We start from the raw sequence: 25,382 nt of genomic DNA, 5'->3' as shown, positions 1-25,382 counted from the left end.
TCTCTGGTGACTAAACCAACAGTTTCCATCTTAAATGTGAAGCGTAATTGTTTAGAACATTTCTTGTGATGAAACTAAATCAGATATAGAAAAATGATGTTGAATTCATTTTGAATTTAGAAACAGAGTTACAGCTGTGTATGCTTTATATAGAGCAATCTTACAACAAATTTAACAAACGTTAACAAAGTCAACTAATTAACTAACTTTATAACAAACTAATAACTACTTGAAACTAACTTCTTAACAGCTAACTAACTCAACTTAACAACTAACCAACTCAGCTAACTAACTTCTTCTTTATTCTTCAACATCCCCCCGCAAGCTGGAGAATGGATGCTAAGCATTCCCAGCTTGGATAAATTGGCATGGAATTGAGCAGGTGGCAGAGCTTTCGTGAACAAGTCAGCTAATTGATCTGAAGAAGAGCATGGCATGAGATGAATCAAACCGTCTTGAACTTTCTATCTTACAATATGGCAATCAATTTCAATGTGTTTGGTACGTTCATGGAAGGTGGGATTGGCAGCAATCTGAAGAGCTGATTTGTTGTCACAAAAAATGAGAGCTGATCCTGAGTGAGTTACGTGAAGATCCTGCAGCAAGTAATGAAGCCATTGTATTTCACATGTTGTGGATGCAAGGGCACGGTATTCAGCCTCAGATGAAGAACGAGAGACAGTGGATTGCTTCTTGGCAAGCCAACTGATCAAGGAAGAGCCAAGGAAAACACAGGAACCTGTGATAGATTTCCGTGTATCAAAACATCCAGCCCAGTCGGAATCACTGAAAGCAGTGAGGGAAAAAGATGATTCAGCTAGAAAAAATAAACCATAAGCAGGACAACTCTTTGTATATCGAAGAACATGATGAGCAGCTTGTTGGTGAACCGATGTAGGCTTGTCAAGGAATTGACTAAGTTGTTGAATGGCAAAAGACAAATCAGGCAGTGTAGAAGTCAAATATAATAGTGTACCAACCAGTCTTTTATAAGAAGAGGGATCAGATAAGGGATCACCAATAGTTTGAGTGAGTTTACAAGTGTAGTCCATTGGAGTTTTGGCAGGCTTACAAGCCAAATATCCAACATCAGAAAGAATGTCAAGAGCATATTTTCTTTGGCATAATGCAATACTGGACTAGGAACGAGCCACCTCTAAGCCAAGAAAATATTTTAAGTCACCAAGATCCTTAATCCGAAAAGCATCATCTAAATAAGCTTTGACAGCATCAATTTCTGCTAAATTGTTACCTGCTAGTGTAACATCATCTACATATACTAGCAACACTGTTATAGAAGAAGTAGAATATTTAACAAAGAGAGAATAATCTGATGAAGATTGTGTGTAACCCAAAGAAACTAAGGCAGAAGTAAGCTTGGAGAACCATTGTCTGTTGGCCTGTTTAAGTCCATAAAGGGACTTTTGGAGCTTGCAAACTTTGCTAGGATTTGAAGAATTAAAACCAGGAGGTAATACCATATATACTTCTTCAAGTAAATCTCCATGGAGAAAAGCGTTATTGACATCAAGTTGCTTAAGATGCCAATGAGAAACAACAGCCAAAGCAAGAAGCAATCTGACAGTTGTAATTTTGGCCACCGGTGAGAATGTATCAAAATAGTCTATACCCTCAGTTTGAGCATAGCCTTTGGCTACTAACCGAGCCTTGTAACGCTCTATTGAACCATCTACTTTATGCTTAACACGGAACACCCATTTGCAACCAATTGGGGACTTGCCAGGAGGGAGATCTGTGAGTGTCCAAGTGTGATTCTGCTCAAGGGCAGTAATTTCTGTTTGCATGGCTTGTCTCCAACAATCATGTTTAATGGCTTGTGCATAAGGCTTAGGTTCAAATGTAGTTGAAACATCTAATGTAAAATGAAGCTAATTTGGTGAAAGTTTGGAATAAGAAAGAACAGAAGATAAAGGATAAGTAGTACCTAGCTGGGGAACGAAGGTTTAGGTGCAGTGACCATGTTGCAATGATAATCTTTTAAGTATGAAGGAGGCTTTCTTAATCTTTTAGAGTTATGGTCAGGTGGTATAACAGGAGAAGGGACAGGAGAATCAGTAGAGGAAAAGTTATCAGGTGGTAATGACGATGATGTAGCTAAGGAGGTGTCTTTAGGAGGACAAGGATCTGAGTAAAAAATTGTTGAATTTTGAGGTAAGGATACTGAATAATCTGCAGGTTTTGAAAAAGGGAAAATGTATTCGTAAAAGAAGACATTACGAGAGAGAAAAATATCTCTAGAATGCAAGTCTAATAAAACAAATCCTTTAGTATCAGATGGGAATCCTAAGAAGAGACACTTCCTAGCTCTAAAATCAAACTTGTTTCTGTGAGCTTGTAAAGTGGAAGCAAAACACAAGCAGCCAAATATTTTTAATGAATCATAATGAGGAGATTCTTGATATAAAAGTTTAAATGGTGATATGTTTTGCAAGATAGGAGAAGGAATTCTGTTGATGAGGTGAACAGCATGAAGTACTGCATAGGTCCAATATTCTTTGGGCAAATTAGACTGAAAAAGTAAAGATCTAGCAACAGTTAGAATGTGCTGGTCTTTACGCTCCACCACACCATTTTGTTGGGGTGTCTCAACACATGTTGTTTGATGATAAGCTCCCTTTGAGGCATAGAAATGCCGCATTATAAATTCAGCACCATTATCAGTGCGAATGGTCTTTATTTCAGCTGAAAATTGAGTTTCTATGAGAGCAAAAAATGACTGAACAAGCTGCCTAACTTCTGATTTTTGTTTGATCAAATAAATCCATGTAAATCTAGAATAGTCATCCACAATAGTTAAGAAGAACCGATGACCATGAATAGAACATATTGAATAAGGACCCCAAATATCAACATGAATCATATCAAAGCATTTAGAAGTTTTGGAATGACTCATAGGAAAGGGTAACCTTGGTTGTTTAGCCAAATGACAAATGGTACAAGCTTTATTGTCATGATATTTAAGGCTAGGAATACAAGAAGCTAAGTATTACATTCCCTTTAAACGTATATTTTATATGAAATTGTGAATGAACGTGAATGTGAAGCGTTTGTGTTGATGTGAATGTGAAGGGACATCCACCGACCAGTTACATTAAGTCACATGTATCAAAAAATCCAATTCATCTACATATCCCACATCATCACCAATCATATACAGTCAAATGTAAAAACACTGTATCATCACTAATCACATACAGTCACATGTGGGATAATCTTCCAATATGTCAAAATAAAACAATTCTAAAGCTTAAAAAACCCTACATGACAATCAAATAGGTTATGTCTTAGGATCATATAAATATATAGATAGATATAGTCTATAGATTATAATTACAATAACACACCCAACATTAAACACGTAAAGTTACAAAGTTGTCTTTAGTGAAAGACTAAGTTTCTATGAGTTATACTTCTAACGCATAGAATGTCGCTTGGGCGAAAAAAACATGAAGAGATGGATGTCAACGCCAGAATCAGCTTTGCTATAGCCACTATACTTCAGTTTAGTCTAGATTTAATTTTTCCAAAATATATCAACTTATTGTGGTATGAATATTGTTAGAGAATGAGCCCATGGGTATGAGACTGTTGATTTTGTTTTCAACTAATATCTAGGATCTCTCCCTGCTGTATCTCTTCTGCAGAGAAAAAGTTGATATTATTTACTGTGTTTTTGCACTCTTTCCGAACTGAAACATAGCCAACATAAATAATGCATTGGCAGCTGAAATGAAAAGCTTATTTTCATGACAAAAATATTACACAATTAATTCCGTATTGACATTTCCTCACTTCATTAATTAATTTACATAATCTGATATTGGATCAAACAAGAATAAAGATTTCTAAGTCAACAAGTAAGTGACTTTTACATCATCCATGTTCTGGGAGATAGCCTGCTTAAGGTTTTTGAAAGCCTTCTCATAGTTTAAGAAACCCATGAACCAGAAGTCAAAATCGTCCACAGTGCATATTTCCATGTACTTTTGTGATGGCTTCTTCATATTTAAGCTTTGGTGTACTCTCTTTATTTTCTCAAGTGGAATCAAAACCTATACACAGGATTGAAAAAAATATTATTTTGATACTAGAAAGAAAGATATATGAAACAAAAATAGATTAAAATGCATGAGACGTGAGATTTAATTATTACCTTGTAATGAACTCTAACAATTTCTCCATTCTTAGAATAGAATTTCAGTGATCTCTCACTGCAAAATGCTACCTTATCTGTGGAGATAAAGAGGAGGCCTGCTATCGGGCCTGCAGTAGTTGACATATAGCATTGAGAAGCCTTCAACAATTTCTCTCCTTCTCTCACACTAAAGAGCTGCTTGAATATTTTCTCCACTCCACCTAATTGCAGAATTTTTGCACCCAAGCTCAACTTCCCCTTCACAGTTTCAGTGATCTTTGGCGCCAGTCTCACTAAAATTTCATAGCAGTTAAAATGCATTTAGTTTTATGCATGCCACTTATAAGTAAATTAATTAAACAAAATAAGTTTTTTACCATGTTCTCTAACTCCGTTTGCAAAATTATCAGCTTTCTTCCCTAGCTTGTTCATTGTTCTAAGAACAGAATCTACTTTTCCTGCAATATCAAAAGATTATTCTGTTACTAAAACACCTTCATTAGGATCGATCCCGTAAAATCATCAATACGATATATACAAATTTCGTAGAGACTATATATAGAGAAAGAAAGATTTACTTTGCTTAAACATCGGAGACCCGTTTGCAGATGGATCATGACTACGGAATTGTGCAGCAGATTCAGGTAAGTATCTCATAGAAGACGCCTTCACTGAGTATGGCATCGAGCTAAATGCAATAGTCCTCATAACTTGTCCCTCTATATTTGACTACTGCCTTTGTGGTTGTCTGCCCAACTGCTTTGTGTAAATGGTCTCGATTGTGTTGATATTTAAAGGGAATATTAAACATAGCAGGTGAATCTAGCTTTTTCGTTGCATGACTTATCTTTGTTAAAGGCATAAGAAAAGCAATGACTCTCAGAGTTTAGGTTTGCAGAAAAGTAGTGTGTATGCGTGCTAGCTTTCAAAGGAAGAGATATTGTTGAGATTATAGTGGAATTCTTTTTTCTTTTGAAAATTTAAAAAGATTAAAAGATAACTGGATTTGAGAAAAATAAATTAAAAAGCTACTCTTGCTCAGCAAGACATCATCTTGCTTAATCAAATTAATGTCAACAGCTCAACACAAAAAATAGAATTAGAAAAAAGAATGACGCCAAGGCTGATCTGTTGGCGACTTGTATTGAAATTTTTTTATTGTTTTATGTGGATTATGCAAAGACTGTCATGCATTAAGAAATGAATTCTTTACTTATTTCTTAAGCTATCGAATTCATTTTAACCATAAAAGTAATATAGAACACACGCTAATGCAATTTATTTATGTGGGTTATATGGCATCTCATGACTAGCAATTAACAAATACTAACAAAAAGTTGAACGGAATCATCTGACTAGTCTATTGTAGGATTGAGCTTGTTATGCCTGGGAAAATAGGGCTGACATGGCACTCAGTTAAGTGTGAAAGGTCAGACCTCGAGAAGAGTTTACTGGCATTCTGGCGCAGCCACGTCATGTGATCATGGTTACACCTACAGCTTGCTTCCGTCAGAATAATGGGTGCACGTCAGGCTAGCAGGGAGTTGTGATGATCCCGCGTGTCCAATCCCTACAGCAAATCACGTGAATTACTCTAAAAGAAGGATTTGCCCGGATCATCCCACCAACTTACATATTCAATGATCATTATCTCAAGACATCCCACTATAAGTTGAGAGCTCCTCTCTCATTAAAGGGATTCGCACATTTACTCTTGACCAATCTCTTTCTCACTCTAGAATAGACAGCCTTTGATACCTTTTATCACCAGTGTAAAGTCAGTTATCTAAAACGACCTGACATTTATCATTAATAAAAACATCAGTGGACATAGGATTTGCTTCTTTAGCATCCGAACCACTTTAAAACTCCCTTCTCACTGCATTTACTATCATTTTTCCTTTCCATTCACGTATGTCTTTTGGGCCAACTCAACATTTCACACGTACGTTTCGTTGGTATCTGTTAGGTTTAGAGCACGAACAGGGGAGAAAGAAAACGATAAAGAAAACGATAAAGAAAAGAAAGTAAAGTGAGGGAGAGTAAACTGAATATTTGTATCTGTATATTAGTTTCTCTTAATGAATACAGTGTTTAGTAAGCCTTTTATATGCTACAGTCATCTTAGTAAAACAACTGAAACGTAACTGCATTAACAGCAGTAACAACCTTTTAACAAATTTAACACCTAAACAGGGCAGTTTAATAACTGCTGTAAACAAACTTAACAAATCTTTAACAACTTAAGAACTTCTTAACTGATATCTTCCCTTAAGCTAAACTGAGTAAATTCTCCCAATTTTCTAATGCTAATATCTTCCCTCAAATGAGACTGGGAGGTTTTGACATCAGCTCCAACTTCACATAAACTTCACAGAAGAGCAACCAAGCTTCAACCAAGCTTCTTCTGCAGGGGCACAGCATTTTCATAGGTGCACAGAAGCAATAACCAAACTGCTCCACAAGAGCACATTAACAGAGGCCAAATTATACCCAAGCAACAACCAAGCAACAAAGGCCAAATTATACCCAAGCAACAACCAAGCTTCTTCAATTTCACAGAAGCAAGCAACAACCAAGCTTCTTCTGAACAGAAGCAATTTCACAGAAGCAAGCAACAACCAAACTTCTTCTGCACAGAAGCAATGACCAAGCTGCATTTTTCATACCAAATTTCACATAAGCAACAACCAAGCTTCTTCTGAAGAACATCAAACAACTTCTGTTCTGAGAATTACACCAGAATGTTGCTGACCAAAAAAAAAACAACCAACAACCTTCTGAACTGATGCAATCAAATACCAAGAATATAACTTCTGAACTGCAACAACAATAAACTTCTGAACTGTAACAAAATAAACTTCTGAACTGTAACAAAATAACTTCTGAACTGCAACAACAACCACCTTCGGAACTGCAACAAAAACAACCAACAACCTTCTGAACTGATGCAAATGAACCGAATAAAACTTCTGAACTGCAACAAAATAAACTTCTGACTGTAACAAAATAAACTTTGAACTGTAACAAATAACTTCTAAACTGCAACACAACACCTTCTGACTGCAACAAAACAACCAACAACCTTCTGAACTGTGCAAATGACACCAGAATATCACAACAGCCACACTCAACAAAAACCACCTCTGAACTGCAACAAAAAACAACCTTCTGAACTGATGCAAATGACACCAGAATATCACAACAGCCCACACTCAACAAAACCAACCTCTGAACTGCAACAAAAAAACACCCTTCTGAACTGATGCAAATGACATCAAAATATTACAACGCCACACGGCTTTCTGTTCTGGAAATCACACCAGAATGTTGCTTAAACAAATTTTGCCAATTTCAATCATACTTACAGGTCAGTATTCTAAGGACAAGCAGTTTTCTGAATACAAGCTCAACTATGAGTTCGTTCTAAATGTTCAAATTTGGCAGTGGACAAGACTTAGTAAAACACATCTTTTTGGTGATCAGTAGGAACATAGAGTACTTTAAGATGTTGAGCAGCAACCTGTTCTCTGACATAGTGGACATCCAATTCAATGTGCTTTGTTCTGGCATGAAAACTGGATTGGAGGCTAGGACCCTGCACTTTGATTATCACACCAAATAACGGTACCTCACTAATGTTAGACCAATTTCAGAAAACAAACTGCGAAACCAGGCTATTTCAGTTGCCCCTTGGGCAAGTGCTCTGTATTCAGCTTCTGTAAAGATAGAGATACTACCTTTTGCTTCTTAGAACTCCATTGTACAGATTAGAGAACACAAACCAAACACAACCACTTGTGGACCTTCTATCTTGAATAGAGCCTGCCCAATCCGCATCAGTGAAGCACTCTAAATGAAACCTGGTGACTTTAGTAAACTGAAGACCAAAATTTGTGGTGCCTTTAAGATATCTAAGGAGTCTTTTGCAGGCTTGCCAATGAAGTTCAGTGGGAGCTTTGAGAAATTGACTTAACTTGTTACAGAGTAAGCAATGTCAGGTCTGGAAAGTGTTAAATACTGTAATCCCCCAATTGTGCTTCTTATAGAGCTGGGTTGTCAAAATATCACTGTCTGTACAGGTTACTTGTTGCCTACAGCCATGGGGGTAGAGCAAGGTTTTGAATCTCCATCAAGTCTTAGTAACAGATCTCTAGCATATTTTTCTTTACTCATGTAAATATGTGAATCTGTTCTGTGGACTTCAAAACCCAAGAAATTTAAGAGAACCTAAAGTCTTAAGAGCAAACTCAGTGTTAAAACCTCTGGACAATGGTTTGTACAAACTCAGCATCATTTCCAGTTACACGATGTCATCCACATAGACAAACATATAAGATCTGAGTATTTGTGCCTAAAAATAACACAACTAGAATCTGCTATAGAAGAGACAAAACCCCATTTGAGAAGGCAGTCTTAAGCTTTTCAAACCAAGCTCTTGGGCCTGTTTTAGGCCTATAATGCTTTAATTAATTGACAAACATGAAGTGGATTCTGAGTATCACCAAAACCAGTGGGTTGATTCATGTAAACTGTCTCATTGAGTTCTCCATTCAAAAGGCATTATTAACGTCCACTTGTTGATATCCCATCCATAGGTATAGCTAGCTCAATACTACCGAATTGTGGAAGATTTAATAACCGGACTAAAGGTTTCAGGTAATCACACCCAGGGTCTGCTGAAATCCTTTAGCTACTAATCTAGCTTTGTATCTTTGAATGAACCATCAGGATTGTGTTTAAGCCGAAAGACCCACTTACAACCAACAATATTCATGTTTGACTCAGCAGGGACAATTTTCCAGGTATTGTTAGAGACCAAAGCGGTGAACTCACTCTCCATGGCAGCTTTCCAGGAGGGATGGGAGAGTGCTTCAGTAATAGTGGTTGGTTCAGTTGTGTCAAGAGAAGAATGTTTTGTGGAGGAAGCATTGAAAGAACTATGCTGTTTGGCTTTGCTTCTAGTAATCTAGGATGAGTAGGTAGGGCTTAAGCTTAAGGGCAACTCAACTGTAAGGTGTACCATCAGTAGTTTGGTTGAAGAGACAGGTATGGTGTAAGGGTTTGTGAGGGTTGTATAGGAGATATAGATAATTTGAGGTATATTCAGGAGGTTTGGTGTGACAGATTCAGTAGGCTGAACAGGCGTGTGCATGAGAGGTGGGATCAGAGATATTAGGGAAAGACTTACTAGAGACTCAATTTTTGTGAGTTCTGCTGATCATGATGGCTAAATCTGAAGAACCAGTAGAAATATCAGAAGATGAGGAAGATGAGGAGATAAGTTTGGAAAGGAGAAAATTGGAACAATAGGATGTGATCACAAGAGGAGGAAGAAATAGAAGTACTGTCTTGAGAAACAGATTGATTTGAAGCAAAGGAAATGAGACTCATCAAACTTGACACTTTGCGCAAACGATCTTTCCATTTGAATCCATACATTTGTAACCTTTATGATGCATACTATAACCAACAAAGTGCACTGTTTGGTGTGAAAATCAAACTTATGAGAGTTGTATGGTCTGATAAAAGGGTACACAGCATAGCCAAACACTTTGAAAACAAGTAGTCAGGATTTTTCTTAAACAGAACCTGAAATGGGCAGGAATTAGACAAAACTGGTGTAGGTAATCTGTTGGTGAGAAAGTGGCAGTTTGAAAAGCATGCCACCAATATTTCAAGGGCATTTTGGCTTGGGCTACCAAGGTTAAGCCTTGTTCAACTATTTGGCGATGTTTCCTTTCTACTCTTCCATTTGTTGGTGAGTGTAGGACATGGATGCCTAAAGACAATTCCTTGGTTAGCAAAGTAAGAAACTAGACTTCTATATTCCACTCCCCAATCGGTTTGGACACATTTCAAGGGTTTGTTAAATTGTCTTTCAGCTAGTTTGTGAAATTGTTGGAAGACTAATTGTGTTTCAGATTTAGTTTTTAATGGAAAAATCCGGTAAACCTACTATAGTCACTAGAAACTGTATGATATATTTAATCCTTCAGGTGTTGGATAGGAGATGGTCCCCATAAATCTGAATAAACTAACTCTAATGGATCTAAAGTTCTAGACTTTGACTTAGGAAAAACTGATTGGTGAAGTTTACCAAACTGACATGCTGGACAAAATTCAATTGTGTTTTTCACAGAATAGTCAGGTTGTAAAACATGCAGAATTTTAGTAAGGACATTTGCATTAGGTGTCCTAACCTCTTATGCCATAGCATGCTATTAGTTTTTTCTACTGAAAAAGACTGATTTGTGCTTCTTTTATTAGCATTAGTAGCATTATTACAATTGGATACAATGTAGGAATCTTGGAATATTAGAAGTAGAAAAACTACTTGCAACATCAGAACCAACAAAACATTAGAGATATCAACAGTTTTATGATGTGTACAATGTCTAGCATTATTAGGACATGCTGTAGAAGACTCTGAAACTTTAGATTGAGAAATGATAGTGAGTTAAAGACCTGGCAGATGATGAATCAAAAGACAGATTGAATTGTGGAGGAGTGACAGCAGTGTTTGAAGTTGATAAGGCCATCTTTAAGCTTTCCTTGAAGAAGAACAGCTTTGGATTGTTTGTCCTTAACCACACAATGATCAGCAAAGAACTCAACAATTACACTATTGTCTCTAGTAAACTTAGAAATACTTAATAAATTTTTTGTAATGTGAGCACACAAGAACATTTTTAAGGTATAGTGATCTAAGATGACATGGAAAAGCAGTAAACCAGTGTGAGAAATGGGAACAACTCACCATTGCCAACCTGAAGCTGCTCATTGCAAGTAGCTGAGTTCACTGTTAATTGAGACAAATCTGAAGTGACATGATCCGTGGCTCCACTGTCCATGTACAGATGCATCCTGAACAGTTGATGGGGAAGCAGTGTAATGAGCTGAAGGATTTTGGAACTGTGTTTGTGATAAAAGTGCTTGATTATGAAACTGGGCAGACATCTGAGAACCAGGGTACACTTGAGATGGTCCTGAATTTGATTGTGGTTGCAGAACCAAGACTGGCAGAATGGGGTGTTTGTGGACCAGGTGCACTTTGTTCATTCATGTTAGGGCTGAAGCTGGAATTATGAGAGAACTGAGGTGGGTAGTAACCATAGAATTGTGACTGCTGAAAGGTTGGCCTGGGATAATTCTGAACAAATTCTCTCTGCCTAGGACATTGTTTCCTCCAGTGAAATTAGTGTCAAACCTGTGGTAGCAATTTAGTGCAAGGTGTCCAGTCTTGCCACAACTTGACATATCAATCTATTCCTCCCAGCTCCTCTGCCTCTTCCTCTGCCACCACTAAATTGAGAGGCATAGTACTGATTATTTGGAGTTCCAAGTGTTAGGGTCAAGGATAGGTTTGCTGAGATGTGTGATTGTGAGGTACAAATTAGGACCTTGATACTGAGTGGGACCTTGATACTGAGTTTGTCCAAGGTTAGGCTGTACATTTGATTTGGGATTGGGATTCATGGTGTATTTCCTCTCAGTTGAAGCAAGATGACCGAGCCTCATGAAACTCGTTGCTGACTCTGAATTCATGGCAAAATTTGCTTTTTCTAACCTAAGTTCATACTTTTGCAAATAATTTGTGCCTCTTGGACAGTGAAGGATCTATTCTAGATTCTAATCTAGTAGTAATGTTCACCACAGCAGCATCATATTAAGTATTCAGACCATCCAGTATGTAGTTCAGTAACTCGTCATCAGTGACCACTATTCCCTATTCGACAAAATCTCTGCAAATCCTTTCATTTTGACAAAGTATTCATGAATGGTAAGATTATCTTTCTTTGTATTTTGCAGCAAATTCTTTACATGCAACGTTTTGGTTCTTGACTCAGTAAGAAATTCTTGTTCTAATGTATCCACATGTTGGCAGAAAACTGACATTTTGAGACAACTATGAACATAGATTCAAAATAGAGCTAAGAAGCCAGCTTACAGAGTTTGTCAGTCTTCTTCCACTGACTATATTCTGGATTTAGCTTCTTCTCTCAGTACATCATCAGAGCTATCTGCCGGAATCTTGACGAACTGAGCTGGACACGTACTAGCCCAGTGAGATGTTCCTCTAAATCAAAAGATCCGACAGCAATGGATCTGGACTTCCAAAATTGTAATTGTTCCTATTCAACTTAGAGAAATTATAGGAAAGTTGACGAGACATTGGGATGGGCTTGACAAATTGACTGGATCAGTGTTTGATTTGTGAGCTGATCTTGTTGGATTAGAAGAGAGCTGAGTGAGATCGACCATTCTTGACGCGAGTCAAAAGCTCTGATACCATGTTAGGTTTAAGCACGAACAGGGGAGAAAGAAACGATAAAGAAAACGATAAAGAAAGAAAAAGTAGAGGAAGTAAACTGAATATTTGTATCTGTATATTATTTCTCTTAATGAATACAGTGTTTAGTAAGCCTTTTATATGCTACAGTCACTTATTAAAACAACTGAAACGTAACTGCATTAACAGCAGTAACAACCTTTTAACAAATTTAACACCTAAACAGGGCAGTTTAATAACTGCTGTAAACAAACTTAACAAATCTTTAACAACTTAAGAACTTCTTAACTGATACTTCTCCTTAAGCTAAACTGAGTAAATTCTCCAATTTTCTAATGCTAATAGTATCAAATGTTTCGTTGGTATCAAAATTACGCATCAACAGAGCTAATGCATATTTTTCTACCGCCAATAGTGGAATTTACCAAATAAAAGTTATTAAACTCTCATTTTGTTGACTTAATCCATTGATTCGTTCCAGATAGACCTTTTTTTTCTTTACCAGATCATAAAAACTATGATAATTCTCAGAAAAATGTGATAAAGAAATAGTTTTATATTTATTTATTTATTTTTAATAACCTCAATCCATCATACATTGTTTTTTCTTCTATAATATAAAGGAAAAAGTTTTAAGTTAACTTCAAACAATTTTTTCTAATATGATCAGAAGGTATAAGAAACGACTTTAAATTTTAAATTACAACTATCATTTTTTAAGTTATTCTCAAATTAATAATTAAGCATAATGTTGTGATTTCCTTCTTGCTGTATCGATCTCCCATAGACAGGAAAATCATTACGATATGGAGCAGGAATTAAAGTAGTGTTTTGATTCTTTTATTTGGTAATTTAATCTTTATTCATGCAATCCTTACAATTAAGTTATTTAGCAACATGTATTGCCCCCCACCCCACCCACCTCTTTTTTTTTTTTTTTTTTTTTTAATAATATATTGCCAACTCCACGATGCTGTGGCGCTGATAATTTCTGAGCTGGTTTTTCTTCTTTTCATTCTTAGAGATAGATATAGAAAAAAAAAAAAAAATGTGTTGGATGTAATAAAACTTTTATTATTACTATCGTTGGATAATCTCCTTCAATAAAGTTTCTCCAGTCATCTAAAAGATAAAAGAAAAAGAAAGAGAAATTACATATGCTTGATTTGGTCAAGCCAAACAAATATATAATGCTTCATTTTTTAACTTTCTCTATATGTTCTTTAAATATCCCTCTCCTACATAAAATATCAAGACTTCTCGATTAGAGAATATAGGTAAAAAATATCATAAAATTAATAATATTTTCGATTAAACAAATATAAGCTTCATTTTTTTAACTGGTTTTATTCATCATCTTTTTAATTGTTATTTATAGAATACTTTTTGAAATAAAATTGATCAAAAATGCCAACGGAAACACAACAGTTTGAAAACAAAATTTACCAAATGAGTGCACATAAAAGGAATTGACATTATCAATTAATCAAATATGGTTGATTAAAGCTTTAATGTAAATATGGGAGTAGTTAATTAAAGTTGTAATCTATATATGGGATATCAAATTAAATTATGATGTTGGTGCTTTTATTGCAACATACCATGCTAGATCTCAATTACTAAATATAAGATTCTCTCATTAGCCTTATCTTAGCCAACAAATAAAATCCAAATCACATTCACCTTACCCTCGTTTCTCACTGTTTTTAAATAGAGATAAAGTTTAGGATCAATATGTTATACATAGATATTTACGTTTGATAGGGTACTGCCTAAATAATGAGAGCAGAGTAGAGCCTAAATATATGAGTAAACGACATGCTCTTACCCCTAGTTTCATTTATTCTAGATTCCCACCTTTAAATTAATAGAAAATTGTTTAATGTAATGGTTAAAGGGTAAAGAGGTCATTTGTATTGCATTAAATCTGAAATGAAAATAAAAATTTTAAAATAACCCTCTACATCTCAAATTTCTCTCACTGCCATAGCCTCCCATTTCTCTCAACTCACCACCATTGTCGACAATGTTGCCAATTGTTTCTTTGGATCCGTGTTGGACTTCTCACCCAAATCAATAGGATTCATCACCCTCGTCCCAAATCAAACACTTTCCTCGGCTCATTTCACCGCCTTTCACCAGTCCCAACTAAGGATGAGAAAATCCGGTTAATCGAATCGGATATGTCATTTATAAACCGAACTGGTTTTTCGGTTCAGACAAAAACCTAAACCAAAACCGAACCAGTTATATGACTAAATTGGTTTTGAATCAAACCTAATATTTGGTTTGGTTCACCGGTTAACCGGTTTTTAAAACACTTCTTAATTTTGCAGATTCATGTCCCCAAACAAGCGCAAGCGCAAGCGCAAGCCCAACACAACACAAGAAGTGCCCAACACCAACAGCAAAAAGACAAGCGCAAACCCAGCAGCAGAAAAACCAGCCCACAACCCAGCCTTCTCCTAACCATATCCAGGCTGTCCACACTCCACACACACAATAGAATACACAACCAGACCTCTCATTGATGCACATGCAATTTCATCTACTCTAAAGCTGCATCAACCATGATAGGTAACTGATGGTCTAAATTCAAAATTATAGGCATCCACATATCCAATTGTACACTAATGCAGGCAAGCAAGAGAATTAATTTATGCTAGACCAGCAAGAGAATAAAAATAAAATAGAAGAACTCTCTTATATTGTTGAATTGGCAGTGGACTAGTGGTCGTGGACGGCATGGAGCAGTTGAGGACTAAAGAATTGAAGCGCCATTCATTGTTCGTTGTTCGTGGACTCGTGGTGTTCACCGATGAGAAAGAACCATTTGCTGTTCATCGTTTGTGGACTTGTGGTGGTTACGAACGTCGTGGTTATCGCTGTTCACCATTTTCCGATGAGAAAGAAAGGTTAAGGTTGTAATGGTGTCGGCTAAAAGTTGAGAAAGGTAAAGGGTGATGAATGTTGCGTTTTTTCAGAGTTTCAGACAATAGGTGACGATGAAGTCTAAGTTAAAAGTTAAAGTATAATATACGCCTAAAAATTGTTAACGGTGTTATTTTAAAGGTGGAAATTTTGAATCTATGAAATGAGAGGTGGAAACATGTCGTTTGCTCCATATATAAAGTTGAAATATTACTTTTACATAGTAATCAATAAATGATATTGTGCATAGCCTAATTTATGCATGTAATTAACTTTATTATAAGAATAACAAGTGATGTGACACANACCGGACTAAAGGTTTCAAGGTAATCAACACCAGGGGTCTGCTGAAATCCTTTAGCTACTAATCTAGCTTTGTATCTTTGAATGGAACCATCAGGATTGTGTTTAAGCCGAAAGACCCACTTACAACCAACAATATTCATGTTTGACTCAGCAGGGACAAGTTTCCAGGTATTGTTAGAGACCAAAGCGGTGAACTCACTCTCCATGGCAGCTTTCCAGGAGGGATGGGAGAGTGCTTCAGTAATAGTGGTTGGTTCAGTTGTGTCAAGAGAAGAAGAATGGTTTGTGGAGGAAGCATTGAAAGAACTATGCTGTTTGGCTTTGCTTCTAGTAATCATAGGATGAGTAGGTAAGGGCTTAAGCTTAAAGGGCAACTCAACTGTAAGGTGAATACCATCAGGTAGTTTGGTTGAAGAGACAGGTATGTGTGTAAGGGTTTGTGAGGGTTGTATAGGAGATATAGATAAATTTGAGGTATATTCAGGAGGGTTTGGTGTGACAGATTCAGTAGGCTGAACAGGCAGTGTGCATGGAGAGGTGGGATCAGAGATATTAGGGAAAGACTTACTAGGAGACTCAAATGTTTGTGAGTTCTGCTGATCAATGATGGCTAAATCTGAAGAACCAGTAGAAATATCAGAAGATGAGGAAGATGAGGAAGATAAGTTTGGAAAGGAGAAAATTGGAACAATAGGAGTGTGATCACAAGAGGAGGAAGAAATAGAAGTACTGTCTTGAGAAACAGATTGAGTTGAAGCAAAGGGAAAATGAGACTCATCAAACTTGACACTTTGGCAAACATAGATCTTTCCATTTGAATCCATACATTTGTAACCTTTATGATGCATACTGTAACCAACAAAAGTGCACTGTTTGGTGTGAAAATCAAACTTATGAGAGTTGTATGGTCTGATAAAAGGGTACACAGCATAGCCAAACACTTTGAAAACAGAGTAGTCAGGATTTTTCTTAAACAGAACCTGAAATGGGCAGGAATTAGACAAAACTGGTGTAGGTAATCTGTTGGTGAGAAAAGTGGCAGTTTGAAAAGCATGCCACCAATATTTCAAGGGCATTTTGGCTTGGGCTAACAAGGTTAAGCCTTGTTCAACTATTTGGCGATGTTTCCTTTCTACTCTTCCATTTTGTTGGTGAGTGTAGGGACATGGATGCCTAAAGACAATTCCTNGTTGTGTAGGAGATATAGATAAATTTGAGGTACATTCAGGAGGGTTTGGTGTGGCAGATTCAGTAGGCTGAATAGGCAGTGTGCATGGAGAGGTGGGATCAGAGATATTAGGGAAAGACTTACTAGGAGACTCAAATGTTTGTGAGTTCTGCTGATCAATGATGGTTAAATCTGAAGAACTAGTAGAAATATTAGAAGATGAGGAAGATGAGGAAGATAAGTTTGGAAAGGAGAAAAATGGAACAATAGGAGTGTGATCACAAGAGGAGGAAGAAATAGAAGTACTGTCTTGAGAAACAGACGGAGTTGAAGCAAAGGGAAAATGAGACTCATCAAACTTGACACTTTGGCAAACATAGATCTTTCCATTTGAATCCATACATTTGTAACCTTTATGATGCATACTGTAACCAATAAAAGTGCACTGTTTGGTGTGAAAGTCAAACTTATGAGAGTTGTATGGTCTGATAAACGGGTACACAGCACAGCCAAACACTTTGAAAACAGAGTAGTCAGGATTTTTCTTAAACAGAACCTGAAATGGGCAGGAATTAGACAACACTGGTGTAGGTAATCTGTTGGTGAGAAAAGTGGCAGTTTGAAAAGCATGCCACCAATATTTCAAGGGCATTTTGGCTTGAGCTAACAAGGTTAAGCCTTGTTCAACTATTTGGCGATGTTTCCTTTCGACTCTTCCATTTTGTTGGTGAGTGTAGGGGCATGGATGCCTAAAGACAATTCCTTGGTTAGCAAAGTAAGAAACTAGACTTCTATATTCTCCTCCCCAATCGGTTTGGACACATTTCAAGGGTTTGTTAAATTGTCTTTCAGCTAGTTTGTGAAATTGTTGGAAGACTAATTGTGTTTCAGATTTAGCTTTTAATGGAAAAATCCAGGTGAACCTACTATAGTCATCTAGAAACTGTATGTAATATTTAAATCCTTCAGGTGTTGGAATAGGAGATGGTCCCCATAAATCTGAATAAACTAACTCTAATGGATCTGAAGTTCTAGACTTTGACTTAGGAAAAACTGATTGGTGAAGTTTACCAAACTGACATGCTGGACAAAATTCAATAGTGTTTTTCACAGAGTAGTCAGGTTGTAAAACATTCAGAATTTTAGTAAGGACAGTTGCATTAGGGTGTCCTAACCTCTTGTGCCACAGCATGCTATTAGTTTTTGCTACTGGAAAGGACTGAATTGTGCTTCTTTTATTAGCATTAGTAGCATTATTACAATTGGATACAAATGTAGGAATCTTGGAAATATTAGAAGTAGAGAAACTACTTGCAACATCAGAACCAGACAAAATATTAGGAATATCAACAGTTTTATGAGTGTACAATGTACTAGCATTATTAGGACATGCTGTAGAAGACTCTGAAACTTTAGATTGAGGAAATGATAGTGAGTTAAAGACCTGAGCAGATGAATGATCACAAGACAGATTGGACTGTGGAGGAGTGACAGCAGGTGTTTGAAGTTGATAAAGGCCATCTTTAAGCTTTCCTTGAAGAAGAACAACTTTGGATTGTTTGTCCTTAACCACACAATGATCAGCAAAGAACTCAACAATTACACTATTGTCTCTAGTAAACTTAGAAATACTTAATAAATTTTTTGTAATGTGAGGCACACAAAGAACATGTTTAAGGTATAGTGATCTAAGATGACATGGAAAAGCAGTAAAACCAGTGTGAGAAATGGGAAGCAACTCACCATTGCCAACCTGAAGCTTCTCATTGCCAGTGTAGCTGGAGTTCACTGTTAGCTGAGACAAATCTGAAGTGACATGATCCGTGGCTCCACTGTCCATGTACCAGGATGCATCCTGAACAGTTGATGGGGAAGCAGTGTAAAGAGCTGAAGGATTTTGGATCTGTGTTTGTGATAAAAGTGCTTGATTATGAGAACTGGAGGCAGACATCTGAGAACCAGGGTACACTTGAGATGGTCCTGAATTTGATTGTTGTGCAGAACCAAGACTGGCAGAAGTGGGGTGTTGTGGACCAGGTGCAGTTTGTTCATTCATGTTAGGGCTGAAGCTGGAATTATGAGAGAACTGAGGTGGGTAGTAACCATAGAATTGTGACTGCTGAAAGGTTGGCCTGGGATAATTCTGAANTATACCAAGCTGAGTGCATGTAATCATCATTAAATCCTTGGGTTGGTGTGAATGTCCGGACATAATCTGGCTTTACGTCCCATTACCCATTTCCCAAGCTGATTTTACGCGATTTGGAGCAGGTAAGCGGACACGTGGGAGCTCCAGGGCTCTTGGCAGGCCTGACGTGCGCTTACCATTCTGACGGGAGCAGGCCACGTTTCGTCACGTGACTCCACGTCAACCTTTTATTTCCCAGGCATAACAGAAGTCCCCTAGTTTTTAAGGTTTGAGGATTGAACCTTGGAAACTAAGTCATGCTGCGATTGGAGGTTTTGGTTGTTTCAACCTGAATGGAAGAAGCTCGGGACAGGACCTTTTGCGAACACGACCTCGCACAATTCTTGCCCAAACTACCTGACAACCATCATTCTAGCGACCTGGATTCGTCGGACGCTCTTTTCTGTGCCTTGGAGAGATTCAATGAACCTGCATCCACGTTGTCGGGCGCTCTACACGTGCTGTAGTGTGTCAGGTGCATTAAATGCGTTGTGTGCTGACTCGACGTCGTTTTGACAGCTTTAACTGCACGACGCATTTGAAACGACGACCCTTATCACGGCATTTAATGCGACGTGGGGCGCATTAAATGCGGGGAGAGAGAGAAGGCTGTCGTCTCGGTTTCGAGAGGTAGTAACCGTCGATTCGCAGTCCATATAAAAACTCACATTTTTCAGATAAGGCCACTAGAATCCCTTTTGCTTCGAGTGATAAGCCTTTGCAAACCAGAAGTTATTCTTTTCCGATTGGCGCTTCTCAGACGTCTGAAACAAGATTCGGCCTTGGTCACGCATCCCAGAAGGTAAGATCCTTTTTCTCCTTTCTCTTTTTTTTGTTTGTTTGGTTGGTGGGCAATGGCGTTGGGTCTCCTGGTGTCCCACCAGAGACGCGCCATTGTTGCCGGACTCGAGCCGTGGGTGGTGGCTCGAGTTACTATTAGGGTTTAAGGAATTTGTCCCATGCCGCCACACGGGACAAAATGCGAAGGCTAAAATGACCGTGTCTGTCGGTGTTGCAGACTCTGGAATGGAACCGTCAACATCCAGACCCGAGGAAGGAACCAGCTCGTCCTCGTGGAAAGTTCCTGCGGACGCATCCCTTGATGTCTTCTCGGTTCTCACCCGAGAAGAGTTTAATAGGATTAAAANAAGATAATCGAGAATTTCCCCTAATCTTCCGCTTTTTACGTTTTTGAAATTGCATTTCCTCCTTCCTACAATACGGTAAAAACATTTATAAATCAATGAAAGGGTCACCAAGATGAAAGAACAAAAATTCAAAATTCAAAATTCAAAATTAAAAAAAAATCCAAAATTTTAACTCACTCTAGTTGTAGTTTTTGAAGCTTCTCCTTCTCTTCCTTTTCGATTTTATTCCGAATATTGATCCTCTCTTTAAACAAAATTACATTAATACCTCCAAACAAATAAGCCAGTTCAATCAAAATTATAAAATTCATTACCTTCTGAACATATTCTTCTCTGGTGACTAAACCAACAGTTTTCCTTCTTAAATGTGAAGCGTAATTGTTCAAAACATATATTGTTTAAACAATCAGCCTTCACATTCCCTTTAAACGTATATTTTAATGTGAAATTGTGAATGAACGTGAATGTGAAGCGTTTGGGTTGATGTGAATGTGAAGGGACATCCACCAACCAGTTGCATTAAACCATCGTGTATCAAAAAATCCAATTCATCTACATATCCCACATCATCACCAATCATATACATTTAAATATAAAAATGCCGTATCATCATTAATCACGTACAATCACACGTGAGATAATCTTCTAATATGTCAAAATAAAACAATTCTAAAGCTTAAAAAACCCTACATGACAATCAAATAGGGTATGTCTTAGGATTATATAAATATATAGATACATATAGTCTATGGATTATAATTACAATAACACACCCAACATTAAACACGTAAAGTTACAAAGTTGTCTTTAGTGAAAGACTAAGTTTCCATGAGTTATACTTCTAACGCATAGAATGTCTCTTGGGCGAAAAAAACATGAAGAGATAGATGTCAACGCCAAAATCAGCTTTGCTATAGCCACTATACTTCAGTTTAGTCTAGATTTAATTTTTCCGAAATATATCAACTTATTGTGGTATGAATATTGTTAGAGAATGAGCCCATGGATATGAGACTGTTGATTTTGTTTTCAAATAATAGCTAGCTCTAGTAGACTAGTAGTAGCCAATATCTAGGATCTCTCCCTGCTGTATCTCTTCTGCAGAGAAAAAGTGGATATTATTTACTATGTTTTTGCACTCTTTCCAAACTGAAACATAGCCAACATAAATAACGCATTGGCAGCTGAAATGAAAAGCTTATTTTCATTACAAAAATATTAACCAATTAATTCCGTATTGACATTTCCTCACTTCATTAATTAATTTACATAATCTGATATTGGATCAAACAAGAATAAAGATTTCTAAGTCAACAAGTAAGTGACTTTTACATCATCCATGCTCTGGAAGATAGCCTGCTTAAGGTTTTTGAAAGCCTTCTCATAGTTTAAGAAACCCATGAACCAGAAATCAAAATCGTCCACAGTACATATTTCCATGTACTTTTGTGATGGCTTCTTCATATTTAAGCTTTGGTGTACTCTCTTTATTTTCTCAAGTGGAATCAAAACCTATACACAGGATTGAAAANTTAATAATGGCCACATCTCGAAATACATGTAAATTGACCATTTTACCCTTCCATTCAAAAAAAGAAAATTACTTGAAAAGTAAATTTCATACCTTAAGGCATTGGAATAATAACGCGGGGTTTACAACAACGTCTGCGCAGAGGTGTTCCTCGACCACACCCGGTCGTCACGGCATCCTGCTGATGGCCTTGCTGCGATCTCTGAAGAGATCTTCAAGGGTGGAGGGATGATTCCCTTCCATCCTTTCATCATGTCGGTCTTGGATCACTTCGGGATCGCATCGATGCAGTTGACACCAAACGCGTATGTCATCGCCGTTGCGATGTTCATCGCGTGCTGCGAAAGCGGCTTGGGCGAGCCAACAGTGGTGGAGCTCGGTATCGCCTACTACCTTAAAAAGAGTAGGGACAAGGATTCATATTACTTGTCCCGGCGACCTACCATCGCCGAGGGGATACATAGCTATCCCAGCAACGCGGGAGCCTACGAGACGAAATTCTTCTTTTTCTGCTATGACGGCCATTGCCGCTTTCAGATACCAAGTAGGTTCTTCCTCGATAGGAATATTATCTGTTCGCATGCTTTATGATAACGAACCGTATTCTTCTTTTGCAGTTAATAGAACGACCAGCCAAGACTTGCTCGACGACCGCGAACTTGCGAAAGTACGGTTTTATCAATAGCAGCGCGTCTTTAGAGCCCCTAGAAGGTAAGTTACATTGATTTCCTTTCTGGTCGCGGAGTAGTTTTGTTTACTAACGCACTTACATGCAGAAACTATGCCTCCGAAGGAGTCCGAGCAGCCTCACCGAGCATCGTTCGTCTTCCCTTGATCGAGGAGTGAGAGAGCGACCGAAGCTGCTCGTCCTATTTCGGCACAACTGGCGCGAACTGCCGCGCCTTCACAGCCCCCTGTGCAAGAAGCGACCAGGGCAGAACAGGTCGCTCAGGCACCATCGGCTTGCCCAAGGAGGAAGGCTCCGGCCCAAAGGTCGAAGAAGAGGAAACAGGTTCAGGTCGATGAGTTTGAGACCGAATTCAAGGAAGAGCCCTTGAGGTCGCGGAAAGACTCAAGGAGGTCGGGCAAGGAACCTGTGAGCGAGGCGATCACTGCCGACAAGGCGAGGACGTACCAGTGCTGGACTCACTGGGGAGCCTGCCCGAATACCTGCAGCCAATAGTCTATTCTCTGCTCGAGTGTGGACTATCAGAGTCGTATGATGAGTTCGCTGACACGGGCGACGACCTGATGACCACGTCGTTCCAGCATCTAAGCAAGGTAAACGAGTTGTTCTTAAAACTTCATTCTAGTTCATTTCTAATCATTTCTTGCTCGCAGGCTTTGCTTGCCATGAGGATGTCTATGGAGAAGACTCAGCTGGGGACCGCGAAGGGGTCCAGTGAGCTAGAGGAGGAGGTCGCGAAGCTCAAGAAAAGCCTGGAGTCCGTCGACGCTGAAAGAATACAAGCATTCGAAGCGGCAAACAGATATCTGCTCCAAAAGGATGCTGCTTTGCGAACTGTGGACTTCCAAAAGGCGGAGCTTGAGCGACGTCCAGAGGAAGTGAAGGAACTTCAAAGGACAACCGCCAGGCTCTCTAAGGAGGTCGGAGAGAAGGAACAGGAGATCCAGACGACCTCCATATGGGCTCAGCAAGCTGAACAGGAAAGGGAGGCCTTCGCACAGGAGAAGCAAGCTCTTGAGGCTGAACTCCAGGAGAGTCGGGAAAAGATCGCTTCACTGACTGAAGAAATGCGGATTCAATCAGAGGAGACGGAGGAAAAGGCCGTCGACTGGGCGATTGGGGCTATTTACACGCTGCGACCAAAGAACCCAAATCTGGACATGTCTGACCTCCCACCGGGTTGGCAAGAGACCTTGCGGCTCTTGGCAGAGGAAGATGACGAAGCAGCAGCAGCAGCCGTCGGGGGGTCCGACCAGGCAGAGGGTTTGGGTCCTACTTCGAAGGATCCCCCCGACCAGCCGTAGTGTAATGAATCTTGACTCCATTGAAATTGGGTCTAACCTTTGCTTGTACATAAATGAAGATACATTTTGTTTTCAATTGCGGTTCGCTTTTTCATACATAAGTTCAATTTACAATTCAGTTTTACATAGGCAATATTTCATGCGAATTCTTACACGCGAATAGAACACATGCGAACTGTTTCCAGCGAACAAAATTATGCTTTACATTAAAAAGGAAACTAACAAAAACTGATTGAGAGTTGAGTTCGGGATTACTGATAGTATGGCCGGAGGTGTTCGGCATTCCAAGCTCGGGGTACTTTGGAACCGTTCAATCTTTTGAGATGGTAAGTCCCAGGTCTAATCACCTTGTCGACCCGGTACGGTCCTTCCCAGTTAGGCCCTAGTACCCCCGCACTCGGCTCTCTGGTCCCAAGGAGAAATTTCTTTAGCACAAGGTCCCCGACNAAAAAAAAAGTGTTGGATGTAAATAAAACATTTTATTATTACTATCGTTGGATAATCTCCTTCAATAAAGTCTCTCCAGTCATCTAAAAGATAAAAAGAAAAAAGAAAGAGAAAATTATATATGCTTGATTTAGTCAAGCCAAACAAATATATAATGCTTCATTTTTTAACTTTCTCTTAATGTTCTTTAAATATCCCTCTCCTACTAATAAAATATCAATACTTCTCGATTAGAGAATACAGGTAAAAAATATCATAAAATATAATAAATTTTCGATTAAACAAATATAATGCTTCATTTTTTTAACTGGTTTTATTCATTAATTTTTTATTGTTAATTTATAGCATACTTTTTGAAATAAAATTGATCAAATATGCCTACGGAAGCACAACAGTTTGAAAACAAAATTTACCAAATGAGTGTACTTCTTGTTGACGCTTGATTTTGGACGCCAACGACTCGTATGTGAGAAGCGTTAAACAGACTTAGGAATTACATGTGATGGATCCATGAGATTTGAATATGGAGCTGAGATTATATATGTTGTAGAAAACATAAATAATAGGTTGACAAGAGAAATTTTTATAGTGGTTCGGATGCTCAACAAGCGACTCCTACATCCACTGTTATTTTATTGATCTCTGACTATTTTTATGATATTGTCCATAAAACATACAAAGATGAAGAAATACAATGTTTACAGAGAGAAATAATTTAGCTCTTATCTATAGTTAACTCTCATATGTCCAGCCCCCCTCTTCGGAAAGAGGAGTGCCAATATATACACTCTTGCACTCAAATGTAATGAATATTTTGCAAGTTGTCTTGACACATGGAAGGCTCTCATCCATTCATTTCTTGAAAGGAGATAGGGTTGGTAAGAATATCTTTGAGGCAGATATGGGCTTGACAGCTAGTACAGAAAGACATTTATTAGACTGACATAAGCATGACTTTTGAGGTATAACACTTCCTTTCAGAGTTTATTATTTTTTACGATAAATTATTAAATCCTAAACTATCTTTGAACACTTGTATTAAACAAGGCTACCAATATTAAGCGACCCAATTCATACCAAGTTATCACCGGACGACGACGTACGTGAATGTAACAGATATTTTTAGATAACATTGGTCCACCAAAGTTTTGATTCAAAAATGAAGGCGGAAGTTTCAATGCTCCATTATCACTGAGCACATAAATGGAATTGGCATTATCAA

The 25,382-nt window shown here is 38.0% G+C and overlaps 1 protein-coding gene across 1 annotated transcript; it reads right to left on the bottom strand.

Moving 5' to 3' along the window:
- Positions 1-3,786: 3,786 nt before the first annotated feature.
- On the bottom strand, positions 3,787-4,966 carry LOC116133343 (GEM-like protein 4). The gene is made up of 4 exons (XM_031419055.1): positions 4,735-4,966; positions 4,534-4,614; positions 4,175-4,449; positions 3,787-4,073 (listed from the first exon to the last, which is right to left on the bottom strand). Exons 1-4 carry the CDS (start codon positions 4,862-4,864, stop codon positions 3,867-3,869), a joined length of 693 nt encoding a protein of 230 aa, XP_031274915.1. The 5' UTR covers positions 4,865-4,966; the 3' UTR covers positions 3,787-3,866.
- Between the last annotated feature and the right edge of the window lie 20,416 nt (positions 4,967-25,382).

This window comes from Pistacia vera, unplaced genomic scaffold (assembly GCF_008641045.1).
Source record: "Pistacia vera cultivar Batoury unplaced genomic scaffold, PisVer_v2 Contig268, whole genome shotgun sequence".
Taxonomy (NCBI): Eukaryota; Viridiplantae; Streptophyta; class Magnoliopsida; order Sapindales; family Anacardiaceae; genus Pistacia; species Pistacia vera.
Note: the sequence above shows the minus strand (reverse complement) of the source record. Positions and strands in the feature narration are given on the sequence as shown.